At 37.3% G+C, this 26,071-nt stretch overlaps 1 protein-coding gene across 1 annotated transcript; it reads right to left on the bottom strand.

Moving 5' to 3' along the window:
- Positions 1–8,148: 8,148 nt before the first annotated feature.
- LOC145164460 (uncharacterized) lies at positions 8,149–8,754 on the bottom strand. Its single transcript, XM_079083175.1, has one exon. The coding sequence runs from the start codon at positions 8,752–8,754 to the stop codon at positions 8,149–8,151; it is 606 nt and encodes a 201-aa protein (XP_078939301.1).
- Positions 8,755–26,071: the final 17,317 nt, after the last annotated feature.

The raw sequence follows: 26,071 nt of genomic DNA, 5'->3' as shown, positions 1-26,071 counted from the left end.
AACTACAGCTCCCAATTCAAGGTCATGGGTAGTGTAATTATTCTCATGCACCTTAAGTTGTCGAGATGTGTAAGCAATAACTTTGCCCTTTTTGCAACAACACATATCCTAATCCTTGATTTGATGAGTCGCAGTATACGATGAAATCTTCTGTCCCATCTAGGAGGGATAGGATTGCTGCACTACAACATTTTCTCTAGTTTCTGAAAGCAGCTTCTTGTTTGTCTTTCCAGTTGAACTTCATATCTTTCTGGGTTAGTGTTGTAAGCGGCTTGGCTACCTTGGAGAAATTCTCTATGAATCTACGGTAATAGCCAACAAGCCATAAGATATGACGCACTTCTGTTGGCGTGTTTGGTGCTTCCCAATTCTTGATTGCTTCAATCTTGGAGAGTTCGACATGAATCCCTTTGTTACTAACTACATGTTCTAAAAATTTGTACTTCTCTAACCCAAAATTCACATTCGGAGAATTTGGCATACAACTTTTCTTTTCTTAGTAGTTCCAAGATTATTTGCAAGTGTTAACCGTGTTCTTCCTTGGTTCGTGAATATATCAATATATCATCGATAACTACTATCACGAATTTATCCAAGTACGGTTTGCAAACACTATTCATGAGGTCCTTGAACATTGTTGGAGCGTTGGTCAATCCAAAGGCATAACTAAGAACTCTTAATGACCATACCGAGTCCTAAATGTTGTTTTCGGAACATCGTCTTCTTGTACTCCGAGTTGATGGTATCCTGATCTGAGATCTATCTTGAATCTTCTAAAATCTTCAATTGTTTTAGTCTATCAACCACTGTATCCAAGTTTAGTTGTGCATCGGTCTAACCATAATTAAACATAGGTGATCAATCTACGTTTAGTTGTGGTTCGGCCCATGTACAATAAAACTTGACTTAGGAGTTTGACCTAAAACATTGTGTTGTATAGTTATCGAGGGTTTGGGTTTTCTATATTTTTGGGTTATATATACATGTGTTCTCATCGCGGGACTGAGTTCATACATAACTATTTATCTCTGTGTATGTTGTATTCACGGGTATTATTAATTATTGTTTGTTACTTCAGGTCTAGCTGATAAGGCACCGGCCAATCAGGACAGTCGGTGGGCAGGATCATTTTAGCATATAGCCGTTCTGAAATCCAGCAACCCAAATCAACATGTCTATCCTGTCACTGCTCCCGTAAGTAGTCCTTCAGTAGAATATTTAATAATACTTTATATTGTAGGCTAAGGGATATACCTAAACCTAACAGAGTAAGCCCTAAACTATAGTCGTGCTTTCCTAAGAAAGTACTAATTCACTATAGTTAATAGCTCTGATACCAATCTGTCACACCCCCAACCGTCGGCGGAAACACCGGGTGGTGTAACGTCATTCTTCGTATCACAGTTATATAACATACATTGAACAGAACTAAAGAAAATACATACCTTTCTTGATGATTGAAAGTTACATTATTGTTTTTTCTAGAACCTATTACATAATATCCGACTATTGTATACTTCTTAACGAACAGGAAGGTAATAGTAAAACTTCTCCTGTTCGAATACATACCAGCTTTTCAAGTTCCTAAAAACACATGCATTTTAAAATACATCAACATAAAGTTGGTGAGTCCACAGGTTTTGACTCCCTATAAAAATAATACCTTTTCCAAATTCAAAAGTATAGTTTTGAAAGTATCCTTTTGACTCTCCAACATTTAGTAGATATATTAAGTATAATAGTTTACTTATCAATTAAGTGATATACCTAAACGTTCCATGTACCTAGGGTATAAGTATGGGGAAATTTGTACTTAACATTTATACTTGTATGACGACAACGTATAATGTTTCTAACAATTTGCTACCATGAGCCTGTAACCGCTGCTATGACATAATACCTCTGATACAACCCATTCATGATTTCCATGAGGACAACACTGTACGCTTCATCGACGCCGAAACAATAACAAGTAAAATGATAGTTTGTCACTCGCTTATGGTTGACTGTAGCTAACAATCACAAGTGGGGTGGTCAACCCGTATACTAATTATACACGACTTCCTCGCTCACACGGGATTAACGTTTACAATTCATAGGATTTCCGCTAATATCTCCAACCTTAGTTGATGAATACAATTACTCATGTAGACTCCGACGGCTTCCTATAGCTCTAACAATAAAAGCATTTTCATGTCTAAAACCCTAAGTTATTAGACTATGCCTTTAAACATTACTCCTAAGTTCATATTACTTTAGGCAGTACAACAACTATAACTTGAGGAAAAACCAGGTTTTATCTTAACATAAAACCAAAAATAACAATATATAACATACCAAGTTTTATCTTGTCAAAAAACCAATAATAGCAACATACTTTTTAACATATAGAACTTCCGAATATAACTTCGGAACTATATCGCACACAACATATATATATATATATATATATATATATATATATATATATATATATATATATATATATATATATATATATATATATATATATATATATAGAATCCTAAGTATAACTCAAGATCTACATTAGTACAAGAACATGCTAACAAGTTGATAATAGTTGTATATATTCAAAATATTATATTTAGAACAACTATATCCCGGTTATTATAACTATCTACGTTGATACTAATATACTATCATGTAGACATAATAAGAACATATATACAATATTTAGCATGCGGTTTCCCCAGAAATATTAGAAAGTGGGGCCGTGAAATTCACCCTAGTAGGGTGATTTTATGTAATCTAAGCAGAAACAGTCAGCGGTACGAGGTCGTCGGGGCTCGGGATGCAAGAGGACTTCAACAAATGAGAGAGGAGAAAGGGAAATGGTGTAAGGAAGTGTCAAGGTCAGACTTGCTATTTATAGGAAGATTTTTGGCCTCTCACGTCGTGAGCCATATAGTCTTACGTCGTGAGCCATGGCTGGTCACCCCGTAGACTTGCCATTTGCGTCCCTAGCTTCAGAAGGTGGCCATGTGACTCCTCACGTCGTGAGATATCCTTGCTCACGTCGTGAGTTTGGATCTTATCCCCTCGTAGCCTCGTCACACACCTTCTAGATTCCGAGATGTGGCAAAATGACTCCTCGCGTCGTGAGTTTCTGTGCTCACGTCGTGAGCTCAGTCAGATTAGGGTTTCTGACAGCTGAATCTTCAGAAGGTCGTAACTTTCACATACGAACTTCGTTTTTGATGTTATTTATATGCACGCGTAGGTATTTACGAGTACTACAACTCTCTTTTAGACTCCAATAGCTAATTATAAGTCTATTTTAAATTCCTCTTATTATAGAGATTTATAGTGTTCGGGTTTATCATAACTTCTTCACGCGAAGTCAGATTTAGACGTTCTCTATATTTTTGGAATCGTATGGACGTATAATTTGAGTTGTATCATAAATTATGTATGAATGTTCATACTTTAACATGAATTACATAGTAATTTTATCAAATTACTAGTTTAACAAAATCACATTACATGATTGGCATAATCACATGTGATTGTTGTTGACCTATTTTGACTGGTGTTACACCTAATCAATAAAGTCCCTGACTTTATGCCTTTACATGGCTAAAGAGAGCTAAATCCCAAAATCCTAACTTCTAACATCACCAAAAACTCCATAACTCATGCATGGAGGAAAGGAAAGGATCAAGCGTGCATGTTTATGACACTAAGCACCCTAAAACATCTGAAAGGATAGCTCATATGCTTTGGAATATTCCATACTCACAAAGGTCAAAGTTTTGGGTAGGGTTGTTCACTATTTGGATAAAACTGAATTGTGCAATTGGACAATTTGGATTGGACTATTTGGTTCAGATATTTGGATCTTTGGATTGGTTTTCAACAAAACCGAATTATTATTTTGGATTCCGGATTGGTTTTGGTTTATAAAATAAGAACCGAATAGTCCAAAAAAACCAAATAAACATTTATTGTTTATTTATTTATAATATATATCTATAGTTATTTATTAAATTTGTAATTTATTTTTGGGATATATACATTAAAGTCCCAATATTTTCATCGATTTGACAAGAAAATCCTAAACTTTATTTTTTAGACAGTAAAGTCCAAGTTACCGACAATTTTTGACACTTTTACCCTTTTTTCCCGGTTAGCCGGTAATTAAGATTTTTTTTGTCAAAAAAATAAAGTTTAGGACTTTCTTGTCAAATCGTCAATTAGGACTTTACTGTCAAAAAAATAAAGTTTAGGACTTTCTTGTCAAATCGTTGAAAATATTGGGACTTTAGTGTATATATCATTTTTTTGTTAGAAATTTAATGGTATTATACTCTTTAAGCATAAGAGTTATTGAAACATTCTCTAGTCAGCTAGATCCTATTGAAATCCTTAATGTTTTCTTCTTGTTAAATCGTTCTTTTAATCTCAACAAACCGACATTGAAAAAAATGGAGACAATCAAGAAAGAAAGAAAGAACCAGGGTTGTGTTGGCTTTTTGCAGTCCCAAAAATGAAGAAGTAAACCAAAAAAAAAAAACGAAATTGCCCTTCTTTACCTTCTCAACATTCACACCCTTTTGACTAGGCATGTGTTGTTTGTGTTTGTATAATCTGTTCCCACTTTTTAGTTCAAGATTTGGCGGCGAAGCAAGAAGAAAATTTTACAAGGGTGAAAAGACATGTAAAACTTTCTTCTTACTTCGCCGCCAAATCTTGAACTAAAAAGTGGGGACAGATTATACAAACACAAACAACACATACCTAGTCAAAAGGGTGTGAATGTGGATAAGGGAAAGAAGGGCAATTTCGTTTTTTTCGGTTTCTTATTTCTCCATTTTTGGGACTGCAAAAAGCCAACACAACCCTGGTTCTTTCTTTCTTGATTATCTCCATTTTTTTCAATGTCGGTTTGTTGAGATTAAAAAAACGATTTAACAAGAAGCAAACGTTAAGGATTTCAATAAGATCTAGCTGACTAGAGAATGTTTCAATAACTCTTATGCTTAAAGAGTATCATACAATTAAATTTCTAACCAAAAAAATGATATATACACTAAAGTCCCAATATTTTCAACGATTTGACAAAAAAGTCCTAAACTTTATTTTTTTGACAGTAAAGTCCTAATTGACGATTTGACAAGAAAGTCCTAAACTTTATTTTTTTGACAAAAAAGTCCTAATTACCGGCTAACCGGGAAAAAAGGGTAAAAGTGTCAAAAATTGCTGGTAATTTGGACTTTACTGTAAAAAAAATAAAGTTTAGGACTTTCTTGTCAAATCGATGAAAATATTGGGACTTTAGTGTATATATCCCTTTATTTTTTCACCCGATAAAAAAACATTAATAGGCATTTTCTCTCAAAAGTTTTCTATCTATAAAATATTTAACTATAATATATCTTCTTAGTAGTTGTTTATAAAATTCAAATCACAACTAAATAATTTGTTTTCGCTTCTTATGTAATGTTGGGTAATATTATAATTATATGTCATTTTAAAATGCTTCTGTTTTTCAAAACCGAATTATAAAACCGATCCAACCGAATTGTAATTGGATCGGATCAGATCAGATTTGAATTTAGTTTGGACTATTTGGATCCATGTTTTGAAAACCGAAATCAATTTGGATTCACTTGATTGGATCGGATCAAACCGATTCATACAAACGAACACCCCTAGTTTTGGGACTAAATGAACATAAATCTAAGCTTAAACAAGATCTAGGAAAATAAGCTCCAATGTATGAACTTTATACCTTCAAAATATGAACAAAGAGATGTAGATTATGTCCAAGAGCTTGAATGCACCACCACTTCTTTAATGATCTTCCTTCTCTACCAAGAACACTCAAATCACTCTAAGAGCTTCAAATCTCACTCTTAAGGGCTAGGGTTTCGATTTTAGGGTTTAGAGGAATGGAGGCTGATCATAAGAAGGTCCAAGGGGGATTAAGATGTTTAAATAGGGGTCACAACCCTAAATTTTTAGGGTTAAAGAGTTGCAAGAGTATGCCCGACGTCCTCACATGTACGCCCAACATACTCCACCTTTGACGCGCCTCATGTGTTGACTTACGCCCATCATAAGGGCCTTATTTGCAACAAATTAAAATATTAATGGATAAAATGAAAATACCTGACATCAGGTGTTACAATTCTCTCTCACTACAATCAGACTTTGTCCTCAAAGTCAACCTCTACGAAGAGATCAGGATAATGCTCACGCATCTCAGCATCGGGCTCCCAAGTCCACCCAGAGGCTTTCTAATGTTTGTTGGGTTTTGAGCATTCTAACACTCCTAAGGTGTGCATGCAACCCTAAATACCTTGGATCTATGTTTTCTTTATTATACATGCAAACTTGATCTATCCAAGGTATTACCCTAACTAGCATACAAAACTTTGATACTTAGGTGATAAAACAAGTTAGAAGACATACTTTTTGTTGTGGTTGGAAGCCTTGGACCTTTAAGAACTTAGTGCCCCAAGTGTTGCACCTCAAATGGAATCACACAACACCACCAACAATTGGAATAACTTGAGAGAAGAACACTTGCTTCACAAATCAGCTAGCCCTCACTTCTTGTCCCTTAAAAGGGTGCCATTTCATGAGCTATGAGGCTTCTTATATAGTCTGCACATTAGGGTTACACCATGTAACTCATGACTTTCCACATTCCTCATGATCCATGGGTTTTAACCTCTATGGAGTATCCATGGGTCACCACATGGGTTTAGCCCAACATGAAGAACTATGGATCATAAGCCCACTTTATAAGAATGAATGATTTACCAAATCAATCCCCATTTATTTAATTAGTCTCTTTTGATCACAAAATTAATTCCAAACTAATTCTTGATCAATACTAATTAAATAATATGATTTCATATTAATATATTAGAACTTATAATATATTAATAAATCATAAATATCCTCTTCTCACAAAAGTCTATCCAAATTGTTCCGATGCCATTCAACCCAAATGGACCATGCTACTCTCGGGTCAAGTACATACCAATAATAGTTATGGGCTTAGACACCTAATCCAACAATGTTGCCATTGAACTTTGACCAAGTTCACTACCTTGTTCCTCAAGGTCTTCAATTTCTTATCCATAATCGGAACCGGCCTCTCGATATAATTCAGACGACCATCGACCTTAATGTCCTCCAAAGGAACGACAACTGTCTCATCGGCCACACACTTCCTCAATTGGGAAATGTGGAAGGTGTCATGAATCTGACTCAACTCCTCAGGTAACTCTAACTGGTATGCCACCTTTCCCACTCGAGCTATCACTCTGAAAGGTAGAATAAATATGGGGCCCAACTTGCCCCGCTTCTTGAATCAGATAACACCTTTCCAAGGTGATACCTTCAGGGGTACCAAATCTCCAACATGAAACTCCAACTCAGAGTGATGCCGGTCTGCGTAACTCTTTTGGCGGCTCTGTGCCGTTAGCAACCTCTGTCTGACCTGCTGAATAAGCTCTGTCATATTGAGCACTATCTCAGTGCTCCCCATGAATCTCTGTCCGACCTCTCCTAAGAGATAGAAGTTTGACACTTCCTCCCATACAGGAGCTCGAAGGGAGACATGCCAATGCTGGCATGATGGCTGTTGTTGTAGGAAAACTCAGCCAAAGGAAGGTAGGAGTCCCAGCTCCCACCAAAATCAATGATGCAGGCCCGCAACATATCCTCAAGCGTCTGTATAGTTCGTTCACTCTGCCCGTCTGTCTGCAGATGATAGGCGATATTGAATTGTAATCGGGTGCCGAAATTCTCGTGAAACCTCTTCCATAATCTGGAAGTAAAACGAACATCCCGGTCTGACACAATAGAAGTCGGCACTCCATGACGTGCCATAACCTCTCGGACATAGATCTTGGCCAATTTCTCTGTAGAAGATCTCTCACTTATGACTAAGAAGTGAGCACTCTTCGTCAAACGATCAACTATCACCTAGATAGCATCAAAACCCTTCTATTTCTTTGGCAATTTTGTAATGAAATCCATTCTGATCTGCTCCCACTTTCATAGTGGGACCTCCAAGGGCTTCAACTTATCGTAAGGGCGTTGTTCGACCTTGACCTTTCGGGAGGTCAAGCACCGCTCCACGAACCATGCCACATCCCTCTTCATTCATGGCTACCAATAGCTATGTTTCAGGTCAAGATACATCTTTGTAGCCCCCGTATGAATGGAAAATCTCGACTTGTGGGCCTCATCCATCAACAACCGTCGAGCCCCACCAGCATACGGTACCCAAACCCATCCATGAAGTGTTAATAACCCCCTGTTGTCGATATCAAAGGCTGAAACCTGACCAACCACCCGTTCACTCTTCCAATTCTCCTCATTGATGGCCTCCGAATGCACATCTCTAATCATCTCCAAGAATGGAGTCATCATGGTCATCCTCAAACACATATCCTGAATCGGGAAACTGACTGCCCTCCGGCTCAAGGCGTCGGCCACCATATTGGCCATGCCCTGGTGGTACAGAATCTCGTAATCATAATCCTTTACTACATCGAGCCACCTCCTCTGTCTCATGTTTATATTAGGTTGATCCATAAGATACTGAAGACTCTTATGGTCCATGTAGATAGTACAACGAACCCTGTAAAGATAATGGCACCAAATCTTGAGGGAAAATCCCACCACCCCCAAATCCAGATCATGGGTGGGATACTTCGCCTCATGAAGCTTCAGCTGCCTCGAATCGTATCCAATCACATGCCCTCTCTGCATCAACACAACACCCAATCCCTAAATGGATGTGTTAATGCATAAGAAGTGAACCTCTAGCAATCCAAACTAAAGAAAATCCGAAGTCACTCAAGTCCGAGATGTGGAGAAGCTCGGCAGTCCTTTTGAATCCGAGATGAAGATATTCCAAAGTTTGAGTCTGTACAAGCATGTAATGCCTTTTGTCTTTAGTTGATGTAGCAGTTCTTAGGACAATTTCAGCAAATCTTTTAAGAGTCAGAGTTGTCAAACACTTAGCATTAACTAGTCCTTAGAATGTTTCTCGGTTTGTACCATGTCTTTCCTTTACTATTTAAGGAGTAAATGTTTTCATGAATATGTACCAAGAATAGAAGTAATCAGTATTATCTTCACATCATTTAAACTCTCTTGCAAGTCAAGTTTCTTTCATTTACATTCTACTTGTTCTAAAATTATCTTTACTTTGATTATACTCGATCTTACTTCATTTTACTTACTTGAATACTTTGTTGAATATTATCTTCAAGTCTTGACTTGTTTACCAGACTTGACTGGACCAACTTATTAGAAGCACACATTGATCTTAAGGGTAAATTCAAGGTTTGAGTTTTCAAACCTTGTCTGCGCATTGAATCTTGTTTTCACAATTGGTAACAGAGCTTTAGTGGTTGTCCTTTGAATCCATAAGAACATATTATCGTTGATATGAGATTACCTTGGTATCTCAGTTATTTATGTGTTTAGGATAAAAGTTCTTCTATATACTGCTTCTGCTCTAATACTCCAACTTCAATGGCTGCTCCTAATCAAACTCAACAAAAATATTCGATGCAAATAGCAAATAGCATGGGTTGCCCTACTCGTGCCCCATTTCTAGTTGTTGAAGAGTATGATCACTGGAAATTAAGGATGGAAAGATTTTTACTTGTTAAAGAAAAAGGTGAAGAAATATGGAGGCGTGTGAAAGATGGTCCTCATGTTCCGGTCAGACAAACGGTAAGAGATGTTGCTGCAACTCTCATGGGCCAAGAAGATCAACGCCCAACACCTCTTACCACTGCAAACATCGAAAAGTTTCATGTTGACCAAATTCCATTTTCCAAGATGGTATTTGGTGTTCCTCCATCTCTCTTTGAGCACATTAAGTTGTGCAAATCTTCAAAAGAGATTTGGGACACTCTTCAGGATCTGTTTGAAGGGTCCGAGAATATGAAATATAAACGCCCGACCTCGGTTTTCAACGATTTTGATACCTTCACCACTACTCCAGGTGACTCTGTAGCCTCAGCTTCAAATAGGTATCAAATTGTTGTAAACAACATGAATACACATGGGATAATCAGAACTCTACTTGAGTACAGTCTGAAGTTTATCAATAGCCTCGGAAAAGGCTGTGGAAATGTCAAGTCATGTCATATGAGTAATGGATCTCTGAAGAAGCTGAAGCTTTATCAACTCTTTGACAAACTACAAGGCCACCAATCTAACGTTGCACAAACATTAATAGAACTGTCTGGAAGTCCTCTTGCGTTGGTTAGCTGTGTTAACCCACTTATTCCCAAACCATCCGTGTCAGATCCCTTCGGAACCATCCCACACGTTTTGCCTGTTCAACCAACCTTTCCTACTCCACCTACTCCACCTGTTCTGAACCGTTCAGAAAATCATGATCTCAATCGAGTTGAGTCCGAACTTCGCTTCCAACAGGATTGTGTAATATTGTCCATGAAATACAAGCATCCATGGAATCCCAGTCATAAACCTTATCAAAACCGATTCGAAACTCCTCATCAAAATAATCCTCAACCATTTCCCAAACCTTCAGAGAACCCACCTGCTTACAAACCCAATATCTCCTCATCAAGTCATCCCTCGGAATCCCATGAAATTCCAAATTCAGACAAACCCAAGATAGTTTGTCATAAGTGTGGACATGGTAACCATTTTGCCAAAGGCTGTTTGAATGAAACCTCTTAGAAGCCGAAAGTTAAGGATTCTGCATACTATGCTCGCAGAGCTCAAGATCTGACAGCAAGTGAGAATGCTTTTGTTACTATTGTGTCAAGAGATGTTGAAGGGTACTGGGTTTCTGGAGATGAGGATGAATTGAGTAATAGAAGGAATATGTGTCTTATGTCAAGATAGTAAATCGAATGTGAATAAGGCTACTGGTCATCAGGTTCAGAAGAATACGATGACGATGCTGAGCCAAACTTTTTCTATATGGCAACCACTGATCGACCTAGCAGAAGCATCGTTCAGCAGGTAAGATCTATGATCACTGAAAATAATTTTGATTTATCTCTTTGTGAACCATATCTAACCCATATCCAATCAGATATGACCATCATCCATAAAGCCTATGAGTCTGCCATTGAAGTAAGTGAGAAGCTGGAAAGTAAACTGACTCGCCTTATATTACGCTTTGAAGATAGAATCACTAGAAAGAGAGCTTGTAATGTCTCAAGATGAATGTATCATTTTAAAAGACAAATGTGAAATCACTTTTTCTGAAAGAAATGTCTTAGTTTCTGATAACAAACATCTTAATGCCAAAATTGATGCTTTACATCATTCAATTGATATTCTTGAAGCAAACAAACGGATGACACATAATTTTAGTCACCCATAGTCCAACGCACTAGGCCTCGGAAGCGAATTTCCGAAACTTGTTTTTCGTCCCTTGAAGGAGTTGCAAAATCTAACTTTTATGGGAGAAGTTCCAAACATCAACAACTCGAATACCCCTATCTCGCCACTGTTGCCCCTTCCTGAGACTTCAGACCAGTTCCAATCTCTGATTCCTGAGTTCGAACCTATAGTTGTCATATTTCCTGATTCCACGCCTCTTCCACCTTTGATACCCCTGGACCTGAATCAGTCTTCAAATTCATTTCCTGCCATCATCTGTACTGGAGTTCAAATCCCGAACTTTGGTCCTTCGAATAATTATGTTGTTGAGGAAATAATTCCCGAGACAACTGGACATGACTCTGACAAATCAGACTTTGTTTGGGCATCATTAGATAGTGACGTTGATGAAGAAATTGAATGTGATGATTCATCTTACTCATGTATCTCTAATTCTGAAGTGATCTCGAAAACAACTCTAGTTCCAATTAAGCCTAAGTTTGACAATCCATCATCTGGACAAACTTCCAAGTCATTATCTAACTCTCGAAAGAAACCTTGGTTAAATAAGGAAGATGTTGTCAATCCTAAGATCGAAGCCAAAAATGCCTTTAAAAAGGAAAGTAGGTCAAGGCAAGATTCCAGATTCATTGAGAGATCTAAAAAGAAAGTGTCTCTGATAGTTAGTCCAACCACTAGGAACCACAATACCCTTGCACCTGTTAAGATTCTTAAAAGGCCATCCAATCCTCCTAGTTCGGTAGCTCAAAACAAGTTTGTAAGTCCTAATCTGAAAAAGGTTACTCTTGAGACTCATTTTATGAAAACTGACTCTCCTCAGACAGTTTCTTCGGTATTTATTGCTAAATCTGATGGTACAATTTCAAACCACAACAATTTCTGAATCCAAATGTGCCATCAAAAGTAGCAAGCAAAGAACGAGTTGGTAAGAACACTGTTGTTCAGAAATCTTCAAAAAGATTCAAAACAAAAATTTGAGTGGAAAGTCAAAAAGGTTGAAAACACATCTTTAACTTATGTTAACACAGTGATTCCTACAACATCTCATAAAATTGTTGGTACGAGAAAAGCATTGTCCAAACAACCTTTGGTTTAATATGATTTCTTGATTATGAAAAGACCATGGCATTCTGTTTCTTTCCTAAAGTTTCTCGGAACAAACCCTCCGAGATACCAGTTGTTCAAAAGTTATGATTCAAGTCCAAAGCCCTTGCCAAAGTCCCTAATCCTAACTCGGAGCCTAAAAACTCCAAAACTCGCTGATTTTGTAGGCACTCTGTGCTTCAGAACAAGATACAATATGGTATATTGATAGTGCTTGTTCCATGCATATAACGAGACAGAAAGACTTTTTGTGTGATCTCAAACTCGCTCTAAACGCAGGTTACATGACGTATGGCAACAACTCAAATTCACAGATTTGAGGTTATGGCATCCTCACCAACGACGATTTCTCTGTCTCCAATGTGGCATATGTAGCTGACCTGAAACACAACCTGATTAGTGTGGCTCAACTCGCTAATGCAAACTGAAGAGTTGAGTTCTGCAAAAGCACAACTACGTCATGACAGAAGACCAGAAAGAATGTCTAATCAAATCCAATCGCAGCAAAAACATGTATCCATTAGACATCAACATGATCATTGGCAAGCCTCAACTATCTTCTCTTAAAGGTCGTTGCTGACGTTAGTTGGTTATGACATCGGAGGTTCACTCATTTAAACTTCTCATATATAAATGATCTTGTTTCCGATTAAATGGTCCGAGGTCTACCACTTCTCAAGTTCGAAAATGATCATCTGAATATAGGAAGCAATCCAAGAAAGGTCATCCTGTAATCATTGAACAGTCCATTTCAGAACCATTAGAACTTATGCATATTGATCATTGTGGACCCTCCACCGTAGAACGTCTGCATCACAAGAAGTATATTCTTGTGATTGTTTATGACTACACAAGGTTCACCTGGGTCTTCTTCCTTCGGCTAAAATCTGAAACAGCCTCGGAACTTATTAATTACATCAAAGGAATTGAAGTTCTTGTCAAACTTCTTGTTAGAAGAATCCGAAGTGACAATGGCTCGGAATTCACCAATGTCACTATTGAGAAATTCCTCTCCAACAAAGGCATCGACCATAATTTCTCTGCTCCCTACACTCCTCAACAAAACGGTGTGGTTGAAAGAAGAAACCGAACTCTCATTGAAGTTGCTCGATCAATGTTTGAACTTTGCTAATCTACCTCTTTATCTCTGGGTTGAAGTTGTGTCCACTGCCTGCTTCACTCAGAACTGAAGCATCATTAATCGTCATCTCAACATGAAACCGTATGAAGCCATGAATGGTCGCAAGCCAAGTATCTCATTCCTACATGTTTTCGGCTGCGTATGCTTTATCAAGAACAACCGTGGCCAACTCACCAAGTTTCAACCCAAAGCCGATGAAGCAATCTTTTTGGGATATTCAGCCAAATCCAAAGCCTACAGAGTTCTGAATCATCGAACTCGAGTACTTTAAGAACGCTTTGATGTCACTTTTGATGACAACTTTGTTCGGAATTCTGGACCAACTCATGTTACAACTCACATCATGTAGTCCGATGCTCCATCACCAGGATCTCCGAATTCCCAAATCATGTATGAAGTTGACTTCGAGAGCCTATTCAGACCTTTAGAAACTGCTCTTGACTCAGAATCTCGATCAAGACCGTCCTCATCAACTACAACTGTAATTTCTCAAAACGTTTCTGGTCCGAAGCGTACGTTTCCTCCATTTGATTGTGAACCGTTTCAACCTTCTTAGGTTGAGGGGGAGAATGGTCATCCTTCCCTTGAATCAAATGTGGATGGATTTCAAGACGCATTCGCTGAATTTGATCTTATTTCGAACAACAAAGAAGATGATGCTAACTTCTTTGACTTTCCGAACCAAGATGACGTTGACATATCTGGTTTAGAAGTTCAGGGGGAGCATCATCCTCAAATTCAAATTGTTCAGGGGGAGCAACACAACCCCGTTGTTGATGTCAGATCATCTGCTACACAAGAACTTACGAGATTACACATCTAGACAAAGGATGGTCCTCCAAATCAAGTCGTGGGAAATCTCAACGCTGGCATTCAAACTCGTTTCGCTACGAACATCCAAAACGAATGCCACTTCTCAACATTTATCTCAATGGTTGAACCAAAATACATCAAGGAAGCTGTAACACCAGCAAAAATTAGGTCAAAAATAAATTGTTCAATAACCTTAATTGGGATAAATAAAACAGTAGAGATCGTAACTAGGTTTCCAAAAATATAAAGAACACTGAAATCCGAGTTATAACGAAGAAGTTATGACCAATCGAAGATCCGCAACAAAACCGGTAAAATATTGTTAAGGGTAAAATACAAAATTTCAATAAAATACTTTTCAACCTTAGGTATCTAAATGAAAGTTGTAGATATCCCAAAACCATAAAAACATACATAAAAAGAACGCCCAAATCTGACTTCATATGAGGAAGTTATTATTTTTCGAAGTTTCGGACATAGCAGTAGACAGCTAAAAACTCGAAATCGAGATCGAGCGACTTTTTGCCAACATGACCTAAACGAGAATCGAAGATCTCATCAATGGTATTACAACGGTAAAAAGTATGACGAAAACGGACATCGGACGAAGAACTTATGGATTTCTAACAGAGTTTTCCTGTCCCGGCCTACTAAAAATAATATATTAATAATATATTAAAAATAAATCAAAATTAGCCAACGAAGTCTAAACGAGAGTTGTAGAGCATAATCCCACCTACGCGTGGATATAAAGAACATCGAAAACGGAGCTCGTATGCGAAAGATATGAATTTCTGAAGTTCGAGGCACGAGTTTCGACGCTGTGTCAGATTTTTCAGAGTTCACGACGTGAACACTAAAATTCACGACGTGAACAGTCTGACTGACCATTTCAGAGCCACTTGACGATGACACATGCCATGAGCGAATCGGGACAAACTCACGACGCGAATTGGCAAAAATCACGACGTGAACTTCGATTTTTAGCCTATATATAGAAATTGAAGCCTTCCGAGTTTGGCTGCTCATTCCTATTCTCTCTCCCACTTCTACTCTGTGTTAAGCATCCCGAGACCACCCCGAAGCCCCGATAACAATCCTAGCACACGACGCAAGGCTCGAAGTCCCGAAGTTCCCGAGGAACTTGCTTCTTTCCAGTCGAAGTACTGCCCGAGTTTAGTCTCGCCTTCTTCAACTCACCACTTCTATCAAGTGAGTTCATACCCCTACACTTTTCTAAGCTTTTTATATGTTTTATAGGGGGGAATACAAGTAAACACCTGGTTAATCCCGAGTGAAAACATCAATCTTTTGCTATACCTTTCATGTTGCTTTTATAACTATCATATGGAAATTGTTAACATGTAAAACACCTCACAACACAACTTTACCCTTATGGGATACAATATGTTTTATAAATGAAATAAATTTTATTTATACGTTTGCATACTACATTATATCAAGGCTAACCATTTCAACTATAACACCATGTAGTTACAAGTAAATATAACTCATCATTATGTTGTTATTAACACCGTCGAAAGGATAATCTTTTCATACAAAATCATATAAATTATATTGATTATACTTTACAAATCAATCCACTTTTTCTATCGTACAAGGTTATAAATAAAAATCGTTATTTTTATTTAACAAAAGGTTTTTGCAAACATATTACTAGTGAACTTATTGTTAGCGAATCATCTGTGAGACAACGACTTTGTTTAGTAATAAACGAAAGTCCATCACTTATAACCAGAGTCTCCTGGATGGAGAGCGTGAATTTGTGTATAGATCTATACGGGACTGACAATCCCGCACCTTGACTGTTAGCTACAGTCGACCCGAGGTGACAAATGTCATTTACAGTAAGGATATCCGTCATATTAGCATGGTTATAGGAACTCGCAACGCGGAAACAATGACTCTTAGTAATACGCAACTCAATCAAGCTCAAAGGGATAATAACTATATGATTACTTCGTATTTACATTAGGGTTATATATGGCTTTTACTTGATAGACAGTGGAATGTATGATTTCCGCCTCATTTCTTCTTCCTTGTTTGGTTGTGGACTTAGGGCAGATTCAGCTAATCGACTGCCGGTTCAAATCTTAGTTATATAAAATTCGTAGGAACTAGGTAATCATGATAGGGTATTATCAACACATTCAAACTCAGGGTAAACACATCTTCTATTAGTTTTACTTATTAATAAAACTACAAGATACCGAACTAAGTATGACATATTTACTTACAAATCATAGTCTTGGACATTTGAGACTACTCCTCATTGTTAGGAAAATATAGGTTTTTCCTGCGTCAAATTACAAACTTCTTATAATTTTGTTTACTAATAAAACTATGCCTCATTATTTTAAGTATGACATATTTACTTACAAATCATAGTCTTGGACATTTGAGACTACTCCTCATTGTTAGGAAAATATAGGTTTTTCCTGCGTCAAATTACAAACTTCTTATAGTTTTGTTTACTAATAAAACTATGCCTCATTATTTTAAGTATGACATATTTACTTACAAATCATAGTCTTGGACATTTGAGACTACTCCTCATTGTTAGGAAAATATAGGTTTTTCCTGCGTCAAGTTACAAACTTCTTATAGTTTTGTTTACTAATAAAACTATGCCTCATTATTTTAAGTATGACATATTTACTTACAAAATCATAGTCTTGGACATTTGAGACTACTCTCCACTGTTAGGAAAATATAGGTTTTTCCTGGTTCGACACCTTCATTCTATACAAACAAAGATTCATAACTCCTTTTATGAGAAAATATCGGATTTTCTGGAAACATATACATATAGTTACATATTGATATGACTACTTAGTGGATATGTTTGGGTTATATAAAATGAAGATTTGATAGACAGTGGAATGTTTGATTTCCGCCTTATCTCCTGTTCCTTGTTTGGTTGTGGACTTAAGGCAGATTCACCCAATCGACTGCCGGTTCAAGTCTTTGATTTTATATAACTTATATGCACTAAGTAATCATGGTAGGAAATAACATTGGTCACTTTTCATATACAAATTCAAAGTATCATATATCACTCTTTAAACGTAAGAATCAAATATATTCTGTTATCAATGCTAAGGGCTACACTTCAAGCTATTAAGAAAATATAGGATTTTCTGTAATATCATACGAACATTTTCAAGAAACAATAAACTTACCTTCTAAATCAAATACTTATGAACTCACCAACTTCAATGTTGATACACTTTCCAAATCACTTGTATTCTCAGGAAACTAATAAGCAGGTACTCGTACAAGTGTCAAGAAGATGGAGCATAGTAGCTTCAAGTCTTAGTTTTGGTTTTCTACTTTTGAAATCAAACAATCTACGTTATGTAAACGATGTAAACACTCTATTATCAATACAATGGTTGTTGTTGCTTTATTTACTATTTTACATTTGTTATGATAGTGTACATGACGTCCTCCGCCCCCGAATGTTTCCGCCGTTCAGGTTTGGGGGTGTGACAGATTGGTATCAGAGCATTGTTTATAGTGAACTAAGTATATCAACTTATAAAAGATATACAACTATAAATACAATGGGACTAAAACACTCTTACCAAGAGTTATACTTTTAAATATAAAAATATTTTTGTAAAAGTATACACGCAAACATATATACAAGGAAAGTATCATAATTAATAGAAAACAAAAGTATTAAGATTGTTGAATAGCACGAGTAGGCCTTGGAATATATAATCAGGTCTGGGATGAATATAGCCTGATCAACTATATTTATTCGGGAGGTGATTAGCATATGCCTAGGAATGGTCGTGGTGTTGCAACAAGGTCTAAAACTTACCAAACTTTTCATACAAAGAAACTTAGGAACCAAACATAAAGTTAACAATACTATAGGAGTATTTTAAGTACAATAAGATAACTTATGTGAAAACTAAAAGACCCTTGCTGGCAGGTCTATAATTGCGGAGTGTATGCTCCAAGGTTATATATAATTAAGATTTCATAGACTTAGAAGTAGTGATCTTCACTCTACTACCTGTTCCTTGTTTGGTTGTGGTTTTAGAGTAGGATCACTTAATCGAAAGTCTATTTAATCTCAATTATACACAACTGGTGTACGCTGCATAATTATAGGAGGACCCAATGAGGATCACCATAAAAACTATTAATATTCTTTAGACATCCCCATTCTCGCACGACAACATAGTTAGATATAACCACTCCACTACATCAGTCAACAGAGGAGTCAAGGAAGATCAAAAAGTGACTCATAAAGAGAATCCCGAGAAGGGAACAGACGAGGATCAAAGAAATAGAGAAATCGTCAAGGACCTGATGCGTCATACTAATAACTAATATAACCTAGTGAGTTAGTGATTACACTACTCACACTACGTGTCAGGCTTAATGCTTTTTCTGACATGACAAATAACAGTAAATCGAATCACGGAATTTCAATTGAGGATATTCAATATCAAAAATTCATAAGTTTATTTTATATATAAACCTCTGTTATGAATTGTTTGCAAAACACTTTCGAATCATGATGCATTCAAAGCTAAGAGAGCCAAGTTCTTATGACATTCGACTTATAACCACTGCCAATATCTTACCAACCTTTCATCTTCTAACAGAAGGATGCCTCCTCGTAGATATAACAGGTGTAATAGCAACATGTCAACAAATCCACCACCGTCTCCGCCACAGTTTGATCCTGTTGCGTTCCAGACTGTCATAACTGCCGCTGTAGCAACTGTCATGACTCAAATTCATGCCAATGGTGCCAGTGGGGCGGGAAATGGTACTAACAACTTTAACTTCGGAAATAGCCACGGACACTCTAGGGAGTGTACATACAAAGATTTCATGAACTGCAAACCCAAATCCTTTAGTGGAAGCGGGGGAGTCATTACTCTGATGTAATGGTTCGAAAAAGCAGAATCGGTATTCGAGATATGCACGTGCCCGGAAGGAAGCAAAGTTAAGTTTGCTGCATGCACCTTCTCAGACAGAGCCCTTACATGGTGGAATAGCCACGTCAAGTCACTAACACTCATAATGGCAAATTCAATAGGCTGGGAAGGCCTGAAAGCAATGATGATAGAAGAGTACTGCCCAAGGGGCGAGATACAGAAGCTAGAGCAAGAACTGTGGAACCTTACTATGACAGGCTCTGATATAGTGGCCTATACTGATATATTCAGTGATCTAGCAGCACTATGCCCCGAGATGGTTACCCCGGAAAACAAGAATGTAGAGAGATACATCTGGGGACTATCTCCTTAGATTCAAGGACATGTATTAGCTTCAAACCCAACTACTTTCGATAGCGCTAAACGCTTGGCCCAGAGACTCATCGACCATGAAGTCCGCCAAGGCGTGATGACCCCCACTCCTAAGCTAACAAAAATGGACGACTATAAGCGGAAGTCGTGGAATGAGGAAGAGGGACCACAAACACAAGAAGCCTCGAAAAGACAACAGATAGTGGCGGTTCATGCTGCCACAACATCTACCAATCCAGCACCTACTAGTCGATATGCTGGGAACCTTCCGAAATGAAAAAGTGTAACTTTTATCACACAGGAGCTTGTCGGAGGATGCATTGCAAGAACTGCAATAGGAAGGGACACACTACTCGTTTCTGTAGAGTACCGACACAACCTATCTCGTAGATTCCTGGCTGTTACAGGTGTGGCGAAACTGGACACTTCCAGAGGGATTGTCCAATAACAAGGAACTATGGCGGAGATGGAAGAATACTAATGATCACCGCAGGAGAGGCTACACCGGAACCCCTATGAACAACGGTATGCTCTTCCCAGTAAAATATATATAAAGCTTAACTTTTTACTAAAATCTAGTACCGAATAAAAAGTAGTTATAAATTACTTTCACGTCCAAACAATTGCTAAACGAAGTACAATTTTCGCAGTAGTAATAACAAGGATAAACTAAAATGCACTGAAAACACATACGTAGAATGCACTATCACGTTAACGAACACTTTTTCCTAATCATCTTAACACCTGTTACAAGGAGAAGTTCCGACATCGTCATTCGACATGGATGGGCTTGGTCCTCACCATACCAGCTCCATGTGCTAAGGGAAGACCCTTCGTAGTAACCGACAACTATCGAAACCCTTTCTATCTGTAATGACAACAAACCCAACTCCAACTCCCAAATCCACTCTCATTTCAAAATGTAAATTTCGGGACGAAATTCTCTCTAACGGGGGGATAATGTAACACCAGCAAAAATTAGGTCAAAAATAAATTGTTCAATAACCTTAATTGGGATAAATAAAACAGTAGAGATTGTAACTAGGTTTCCAAAAATATAAAGAACACTGAAATCCGAGTTATAACGAAGAAGTTATGACCAATCGAAGATCCGCAACAAAACCGGTAAAATACTGTTAAGGGTAAAATACAAAATTTCAATAAAATACTTTTCAACCTTAGGTATCTAAATGAAAGTTGTAGATATCCCAAACCGTAAACATACATAAAAAGAACGCCCAAATCTGACTTCATATGAGGAAGTTATGATTTTTCGAAATTTCGGACATAGCAGTAGACAGCTAAAAACTCGAAATCAAGATCGAGCGACTTTTTGCCAACATGACCTAAACGAGAATCGAAGATCTCATCAATGGTATTACAACGGTAAAATGACTGACGAAAACGGACATCGGACGAAGAACTTATGGATTTCTAACAGAGTTTTCATGTCCCGGCCTACGAAAAATAATATATTAAAAATAAAGTCAAAATTAGCCAACAAAGTCTAAACGAGAGTTGTAGAGCATAATATCACCTACGCGTGGATATAAAGAACGTCGAAAACGGAGCTCGTATGCGAAAGATATGAATTTCTGAAGTTCTAGGCACGAGTTGCGACGCTGTGTCAGATTTTTCAGAGTTCACGACGTGAACACTAAAATTCACGACGTGAACAGTCTGACTGACCATTTCAGAGCCACTTGACGATGACGCATGCCATGAGCGAATCGGGACAAACTCACGACGCGAATTGGCAAAACTCACGACGTGAACTTCGATTTTTAGCCTATATATAGAAATTGAAGCCTTCCGAGTTTGGCTGCTCATTCCTATTCTCTCTCCCACTTCTACTCTGTGTTAAGCATCCCGAGACCACCCCGAAGCCCCGATAACAACCCTAGCACACGACGCAAGGCTCGAAGTCCCGAAGTTCCCGAGGAACTTGCTTCTTTCCAGTCGAAGTACTGCCCTAGTTTAGTCTCGCCTTCTTCAACTCACCACTTCTATCAAGTGAGTTCATACCCCTACACTTTTCTAAGCTTTTTATATGTTTTATAGGGAGGGAATACAAGTAAACACCCGGTTAATCCCGAGTGAAAACATCAATCTTTTGCTATACCTTTCATGTTGCATTTATAACTATCATATGGAAATTGTTAACATGCAAAACACCTCACAACACAACTTTACCCTTATGGGATACAATATGTTTTATAAATGAAATACATTTTATTTATACGTTTGCATACTACATTATATCAAGGCTAACCATTTCAACTATAACACCATGTAGTTACAAGTAAATATAACTCATCATTATGTTGTTATTAACACCGTCGAAAGGATAATCTTTTCATACAAAATCATATAAATTATATTGATTATACTTTACAAATCAATCCACTTTTTCTATCGTACAAGGTTATAAATAAAAATCGTTATTTTTATTTAACAAAAGGTTTTTGCAAACATATTACTAGTGAACTTATTGTTAGCGAATCATCTGTGAGACAGCGGCTTTGTTTAGTAATAAACGAAAGTCCATCACTTATAACCAGAGTCTCCTGGATGGAGAGCGTGAATTTGTGTATAGATCTATACGGGACTGACAATCTCGCACCTTGACTGTTAGCTACAGTCGACCCGGGGTGACAAATGTCATTTACAGTAAGGATATCCGTCATATTAGCATGGTTATAGGAACTCGCAACGCGGAAACAATGACTCTTAGTAATACGCAACTCAATCAAGCTCAAAGGGATAATAACTATATGATTACTTCGTATTTACAGTAGGGTTATATATGGCTTTTACTTGATAGACAGTGGAATGTATGATTTCCGCCTCATTTCCTGTTCCTTGTTTGGTTGTGGACTTAGGGCAGATTCACCCAATCGACTGCCGGTTCAAATCTTAGTTATATATAATTCGTAGGAACTAGGTAATCATGAGAGGGTATTATCAACACATTCAAACTCAGGGTAAACACATCTTCTATTAGTTTTACTTATTAATAAAACTACAAGATACCGAACTAAGTATGACATATTTACTTACAAATCATAGTCTTGGACATTTGAGACTACTCCTCATTGTTAGGAAAATATAGGTTTTTCCTGCGTCAAATTACAAACTTCTTATAGTTTTGTTTAATAATAAAACTATGCCTCATTATTTTAAGTATGATATATTTACTTACAAATCATAGTCTTGGACATTTGAGACTACTCCTCATTGTTAGGAAAATATAGGTTTTTCCTGCGTCAAATTACAAACTTCTTATAGTTTTGTTTACTAATAAAACTATGCCTCATTATTTTAAGTATGACATATTTACTTACAAAATCATAGTCTTGGACATTTGAGACTACTCTCCACTGTTAGGAAAATATAGGTTTTTCCTGGTTCGACACCTTCATTCTATACAAACAAAGATTCATAACTCCTTTTATGAGAAAATATCGGATTTTCTGGAAACATATACATATAGTTACATATTGATATGACTATTTAGTGGATATGTTTGGGTTATATAAAATGAAGATTTGATAGACAGTAGAATGTTTGATTTCCGCCTTATCTCCTGTTCCTTGTTTGGTTGTGGACTTAGGGCAGATTCACCCAATCGACTGCCGGTTCAAGTCTTTGATTTTATATAACTTATATGCACTAAGTAGTCATGGTAGGAAATAACATTGGTCACTTTTCATGTACAAATTCAAAGTATCATATATCACTCCTTAAACGTAAGAATCAAATGTATTCTGTTATCAATGCTAAGGGCTACACTTCAAGCTATTAAGAAAATATAGGATTTTCTGTAATATCATACGAACATTTTCAAGAAAAAATAAGCTTACCTTCTAAATTAAATACTTATGAACTCACCAACTTAAATGTTGATACACTTTCCAAATCACTTGTATTCTCAGGAAACTAATAAGCAGGTGCTCGTACGAGTGTGAAGAAGATGGAGCATAGGAGCTTCAAGTCTTAGTTTTGGTTTTCTACTTTTGAAATCAAACAATCTACGTTATGTAAACGATGTAAACACTCTATTATCAATACATTTATTTACTATTTTACATTTGTTATGATACTGTACATGACGTCCGCCGCCCCCGAATGTTTCCGCCGTTCAGGTTTGGGGGTGTGATAGAAGCATTAGAACATGCTGACTGGATTACAGCTATGCAAGAAGAATTAGCAGAATTTGATTGAAATGAAGTGTGGAATCTCGTCCCTCCTCCTCAGGATCACCGTATTGTTGGCACAAGATGGGTCTTCTGAAAAAAGCTAGATGACGCTGGAGTTATTATCAGAAACAAAGCAAGATTGGTGGCCAAAGGATTCACTCAGATCGAAGGAATTGATTATGACGAGACATTTGCTCCTGCTGCTTGTCTTGAAGCTATTCGAAACTTTCTTGCTTATGCAGCTCACAAAGGCTTCAAGGTTTACCAAATTGACGTTAAAAGTGCCTTTCTCAATGGTGAACTGGATACCGATGTATATCTCCAACAGCCCCTGATTTTGTCAATCCTTCTTATCCGAACTATTGTTACAAACTCCAAAAAGTTGTTTATGGCCTCAAGCAAACTCCAGGCGCCTGGTACGAGATTGTCACTAATTTTCTCAAGTGTTCTGGTTTTCAAAGAGGAATTCTTGATCCTACCCTATTCTGAAGATCAAATGGATACCTTCTCATGTTAGTCCAAATTTATGATGACGACATCATTTTTGGATCCACGGATTCAACAATGGTTGTTGATTTCGCAAAGTTAATGGTTAGTCGATTCCAAATGAACATGAATCGTGAATTAAGTTTCTTCCCCAGACTCCAAGTCAAGCAAACCAACAGAGGAATATTTATTCACCAGGAGAAGTACATTTCCGAACTTCTGAAAAAGTATTCAATGGACACCTGTGCCTCTGCAAAGGTTCCTATGCGTTTCGGACACAAGATCTTCTCGGACCCATCAGGAGTTGCGGTCGATCAAAAGAAGTACAAGGGAATGATTGGATCGCTACTCTACCTTAATGCAAGTCGTCCGGACATCATGTTATCAACATGCATATGTGCCAGATTTCAGGTCAATCTGAAGATGTCTCATTTTCTGGTTGTCAAACAAATATTCCGATTTCTCAAAGGAACAAAGAGCCTCGAAATTTGGCATCTGGGAAATAAAATTTTCCTTCTTCAAGCATATTCTAAATCAAACTATGGAGGTCTTCAACTGGATAGAAAAAGCACTTCTGGAGGTTGTCAATTTTTAGGTGGAAGATTGGTTAGCTGGTCATCCAAGAAACATAAGTATATTGATCTCCCAATAGTCGAAGCATAATACATCACTGCTGCAAGCTGCACTTCACAAGTTCTTTGGATGAAATCTCAACTTTTGGACTATGGTTATCGATTTCGATAAATTCCAATCTATTGTGACTCTCAAAGTGAAATTGCAATTTTTACAATCTAATTTAGCACTCCATGACGGAGCACATCGACATTCATTCACCTCGGAATTCAAATCTGAAACGGTAATGTGCATTCATCTCTTATCCTTGTCCAAGCTATGATCCTTCATGTCTCGGAATCTAAATCCGTTGAAAATTGTCCTCTAAGATCTTCATGCATTTTACCTCTGATATTCAGTCTAAGATTGTGCCATCTTGAACTCTATATCATGTACTAATGATGTTAGCATATTATTTCTGATGTATCTTATGACATCTCGTCTTGGAATCCCCTTCTTCCGAGATTATCAGTTGTAAAAAGAATTTCAAAGGTTTTCATGAATGTTTTTTTATTCTGAAATATTTTATTATATATATTAACGATAATTTTTTTTATAATTATCCTTTAATTCTCAATAAACGTGCTTTTGCACACGTCTCGATAAAGTGCACGTCAACTCTATAACTGAAACGACAGTTTTCTCCTTTGGCACGAATAGACGTCCCATCTTTCGCATTTATAGTTTTTAAGGATGCTATTTTTGGCAACACATTAAATGCGACCCATTCCACTTTCGGGTGTCATCATTTCTTTTCTTTTGACCCGACCCAGAATATCCAACCTATAAAAGGTTTTCAAATGCCAACTGTTTCCACTTTACACTTTATTCATCTTCTTCCTGAAAACCCTCTCTGCAACCTGTTCTTCAAGCGTTCAAACTCTTAACAATGGCGTCCTCACAAAATGTTCCAGAAATTCCCAAACCTGCAATTAAGAAGAAATCATCAAAGGGTTCTAAATCTTCATCATCCACTGAACCGATTCACAGAGAAATGACCAAACTTTTCTCTCTCGACCCCATAGATTACGATG

Source organism: Lactuca virosa, chromosome 3 (genome assembly GCF_052849685.1).
Source record: "Lactuca virosa cultivar CGN04683 chromosome 3, Lactuca_virosa_CGN04683_v6, whole genome shotgun sequence".
Taxonomy (NCBI): Eukaryota; Viridiplantae; Streptophyta; class Magnoliopsida; order Asterales; family Asteraceae; genus Lactuca; species Lactuca virosa.
The sequence above is the reverse complement of the archived record's forward strand: the minus strand, read 5'-3'. Positions and strand labels throughout refer to the sequence as shown.

What these genes read in the sequence shown, in the direction of transcription:
- LOC145164460 (XM_079083175.1), bottom strand. Translation starts at nt 8,754, where the DNA reads ATGCAGAGAGGGCATGTGATTGGATACGATTCGAGGCAGCTGAAGCTT.